This window comes from Solanum pennellii, chromosome 9, assembly GCF_001406875.1.
Source record: "Solanum pennellii chromosome 9, SPENNV200".
In the NCBI taxonomy this organism is placed as follows: domain Eukaryota; kingdom Viridiplantae; phylum Streptophyta; class Magnoliopsida; order Solanales; family Solanaceae; genus Solanum; species Solanum pennellii.
This window is the reverse complement of record NC_028645.1, coordinates 4565356-4570258: the sequence shown is the minus strand read 5'-3', so window position 1 is coordinate 4570258 and position 4903 is coordinate 4565356. Positions and strand designations below refer to the sequence as shown.

The 4903-nt window shown below is 29.9% G+C and overlaps 1 protein-coding gene across 1 annotated transcript; it reads right to left on the bottom strand.

Annotated features, from left to right (window-relative positions):
• Positions 1-1088: 1088 nt before the first annotated feature.
• On the bottom strand, positions 1089-2994 carry LOC107029621 (aspartic proteinase PCS1). Its single transcript, XM_015231055.2, has one exon. The coding sequence runs from the start codon at positions 2852-2854 to the stop codon at positions 1568-1570; it is 1287 nt and encodes a 428-aa protein (XP_015086541.1). The 5' UTR covers positions 2855-2994; the 3' UTR covers positions 1089-1567.
• Between the last annotated feature and the right edge of the window lie 1909 nt (positions 2995-4903).

Sequence of the window (4903 nt, the reverse complement as noted above, 5' to 3'; positions counted from 1 at the left end):
TTTATTTGAGATGAATATTAATAATCAATAATGAAGAAAAAAGTAGGATAATTATTATTTGAGAAATATCATTACATCAATAATAAAAATATGATTTAAAAAAATAAATCAAAAATGTCCTGCATACGTTTTTACGCCCAGGACTTGCGTTTTTATGTTTAGGACTTACGCCTCAAATTTTAGGACTTACGCCTTATGGATCTACGTTTTAATTGACGCTCAGAGCGTTTTTGGTATGCCCCGCCCTGGAACTCGCCCCAAAAACGTTTTTGAAAACACTGGTCCCACATAACAAATTTTTCATTTTTAACCTGTCTCACTTCGTCCCGCGTAGACACGTCTCGCATATATCTGTCCCGTATAAGTTTTTTAATATTTTCTAGTATTAGTTAAGTTTGATACTAAAAACAAAATTCACAAAAATAAATAAATTCATTTTTTCATTAAGTTATATTAATTTAATAGGATAATGACATAAAAAGAAAATTACAGATCCATTGGTAAACATGTAATTAGAAATTATATTATTTTTTATTGAACCATTTTCATTTACTATCTTAAATGATTTAGTAGTTTTAAAGAAATTATTTTAATAAATAATGTTATGTCACTCTTATAACATGTAAAAAGTTAAAATTAAATTTGAATCCACATAAAATCACATATACCCGCAATGCGCTGTCCCACATTAATTCTAAAAAAACTCATGTCTACCTGCCGAGCATCCCACCCACTGCACATAATCTTAAATCCACTCCACCCCGTATAGCCTTAAACCCACCTCACCGCACCCCACCCCATTGTCATCCTTAGTAACATGTGATTTTGTATTATACTCCTATATTGTCTGAAATGTAAGGCGTAAACTCAAAATTAAAATAGGATAGTGATATATGCATAATTTTTTTATATTCCACTCGACATAACTTATGAAAAAGATTTTATTTTATTTATTTATTGCAAAAATTCTTTAAACATCGAAATTTTTTTAAAAACAACTCTAAATGGTTCTATTTGTGTAAATCTCCCAAACAAATTAAATAATAATTTGATATACAATGAATGACAATAACATTGAAGTGATACAATTATGCTAATATGTATCAAAACTTTTAATTCAATCAATAAAAGATTTATTACATTGATAACCAATATATTTCCCTACATACATACAAACAAAATAACTCAATGAGAGTATACATAACTAATCATTCAATACGACAAGAAGATTATAAATTGCCTTTGAAAATTCAACACACCCTTTATGTTGAATCACAAAATGTACAAAATGGTAAAGACCTCTCTTTAAAAAAATCACCAACCATTTCTAGTCTTTGAACCAACAACCCCCACTTTCATTTGATGTTTTGCAACTCCAAGTATGGCAATTCATAAATTTGAGGGGTGTTATATACATTAATTTGGGACCACTCAATCCATTAGTCACATGACATGTTTTCCACCGTCTCCATTCAGGTCGAGATAGAACCACTCTGATACTGTTTTAGACTCGAACTATATATGAATTTTTGAAAAAAAAGAATAATACTATCTTTACATCTTCGATTCAATGGAAAAAACCAAATCTTTGACTCGCTATATCGCATCGTACTTGAGCAAAACCAATGCGAGATTTTTCAAGATCATACTCCACCCATACATTTTGTTGATGATGGTGTCCTATAATGTACGCCTCAACGGCTAGTAGATCGGAATTTCCAAAAGTAAAACAATGTATCGAATCTTTCCCTCGAATTTCACCAGGTACTCGATACAGCAATCGTTCTCCTGAAACAGTTATTTCTGCTCCTCGAAACACTAAACTAACCGATGGTAACTTAGGTAACGACGTTTGATTAATAGGTACTCGATAACACAAGTCCATTGCACCTTGAAAAACAAAATCTTGATCCTCAAGGACCTTAAGGATTGTCATTGTTTGATTCAAAAACTCACTCCTTAGTATAGTGTAAGCTTGACCTAATAGGAATGTAAATTGGGTACCCGAATCAACCATGGTTTGACCCGCCCCGGTATGATCGGGTATAAATACGGAATCAGGTATCGAAAGTAATTTATTCGAAACTTTAATACCTTCAAGTTTAATAGTATACGCAACTCGATCGAAATAAGGTAACGGAAGTGAAATTTCGACTAACGGAGTGTAATTTAACGGTAAAATCCAAGTAAAATTCGATTCACCGAAAAGTAAAATACCAGAAAAATCAAGGCTCGAAATGCAATAAGAGAACTTTTTAAACCCCATTTGTGAAACAAAAGATAGAGATCCACGGTTCATACCCATTAACCCGGTTGTCTTTTGGTCTTCATCCGAATCACTACTGAAACCCGAATCCATTGACCCGAAAATCGTACCCGTAAAATTCGACCCGCCAATCGTAAACGTATCCATAGCTAAATTCCCTTCTGAAGACGAAGCATCTGCGTAAGAAAGCACAGCATGACAGAAATTCTTCGAATCACAAGAAGCTGGTATGGAAAAATCTTGGGTTCGGGTCGTGCAAATGGGTTCGGAGCAAGAAACGGGTCTGTAGGAAAGTGAACGGTTCGGGTTGAAAATAGGTTGTTTGATTCGGGTTGAATTTGAATGTAGCCATGAAAGTTCACTACCAGTATCGAGCACCATCGTTACATTCTGTGGAGGTGTACCAACTGAAAGGGAAACAGTAAGAGTAACATTGTGAGTAAATGGGAGTTTATTTGGAGATGAAAACCCAGATGAGATTTGTTGAGTTCTTAGGGGTAAAATCAACAATGGTGAAGGAATTTGAGTATTGGAAGAACAGTTGAGAAAGAAGAGAAATAGTGTGAGGAAGAAGAGAAGTAATTTCATGGTGAATTGAAAGAGGAAAAAAGCTTAGTGTTTGAGTTTTGGGGACAGAGAGAGGGGATGTGTGAAGGAATCTAAAATTTTCTATGGCTTCAAGTGAAAATTGGTGATAGCCATTAAAGCAAAGCAATATTGAAAGTTTGTTACGATGTCGTTTTAAACACTCTATTTGGATGGTTGTTATATAAATGGCATATTTCATCAATGTGAATTGTTATGATTCCGTGATATATGTGTCTATTTATTTAATTTTATACAATTTTTAAGTGTGTAGTAAGGTCAAATACGTAAACAGATTCCTAAACTTGTTGGTTTTTTCTCTCAGGTACGTTAACTACGTCATTTTTCTATTGATCATTGAACCACACATAATTTGTTCCTTTTGAGGTGAATAACTTTGTTTAAAATTAGCACATCAAAATCATTATTATTATCATTCAATAATCATCCTAATGGAGTCAGTAATTTTATTGAAAGGTGTCAAAATATCAAAAATTAAAATGTTGTAATTTATGCACAAAAATTAAAATTACAAAATACTTAAAACAATATAATTGAATTGACGAAAAAATATTAATTAACACCTCTTAGATATAAGATAACCCCGCACAATTGATTACACATACAAATTAATCATGTGGACATTGGAATGAATTAGAATTGAACCGGTGATGCAAGGATTTTTCAAAATATAACTAAAATATATATAAATAATGAGTAGATCTATATTTTATAAATTTATCACGATATAATCGATAAATAAAATTAATTTATAAATATTATATCCTGTATAAGTAAATCATATGTAATTAATATAACTTACGACCAAACAACACCTTAGAGGTGCTTGAAAAGATTTGAAAATGATGTTTTGGGCGATTGATTAACATTTAATAATCGGTGGAAATCCCACATTTTGTGGTTATTAATACTATTGTTAGTTTGTGCTTTTCGTCAAACACAAAATTAAAAAAATTATTAGTAAAATAAAAGGGGAACAATAAATCGGAGAATATATTATAATGTGAGATTTTAATTTTTTTAATCATTTATAAGGTTAGAATTTATATAATCAATCAACTAAACTATTTAAATTTCTAATTATTAAAATATTGTTGTTTCTTCGTGAAGGATCACTTGATTTACAAAATTATGTGAAATTATTGTGAAGAATTTATTTTTGGCATAAGTAATAATGAATGTATTATTATATCGCGGTGAATAATGAAAAAAATTATTATATGATAATTAATAATAATGAGTTGTTATATAACTTATAAAGTATTTCTTACATATTCTAACTAATGGTAGCTTTTGTCCTTAAAGTATAATATTCATTAATTATAATGTACGTGTCATTATTCAACATTTTATATTATTAGGAATTTAAAGTTAATAAATTTTAAATTATAGTTTTCTTTTTTAAGTTAAATTATTAATTTATACATATAAAATAAATTGTTTAAGATAAATACAAAATAAAATTTGCAGAAAAATTCTTATTTCAATAAACTCATACCTTCTACTATCAACATATAAAATAAAAAAATACATAAATACCAACATAACCTAATACATATAGACTATAGTATTATTAAATTAGGCCAACCTAATATTGCATTAAATAAATGGCTATTTTATTATTTTGTATAGATTTTATGTTTAAAATTAGTTATACCACACTATCAACCTAAGAGTGACCCTAACGATAACGATAACGATAACGATAGTGGTGTTCATGATTTTGTACCATCAAAATTTAATTAAATGGAAAAGGAAAGAACATTTGTCTTATTTGAATTTTCTTAGAGTAAAATCTAATTCTTTTTTCTCTTTTATTGATTTTATTTCATAATCATGAAAGGTTGGTAGCAAACTGGCCAAAACATTTTAAAGTTGTGTAGTAAAAGCTTCCAAGTGAACTAGGGCCAAGGGTGTCCTTGTTCTTAATGAAAGTCGAAAAAATAAGTTTAACAAATTACGATGTGTCAGTTCTATTATCATTGTATTTTTCTCATCGAGAAATATCGAATAAAAGGGTTGGACCCTCAT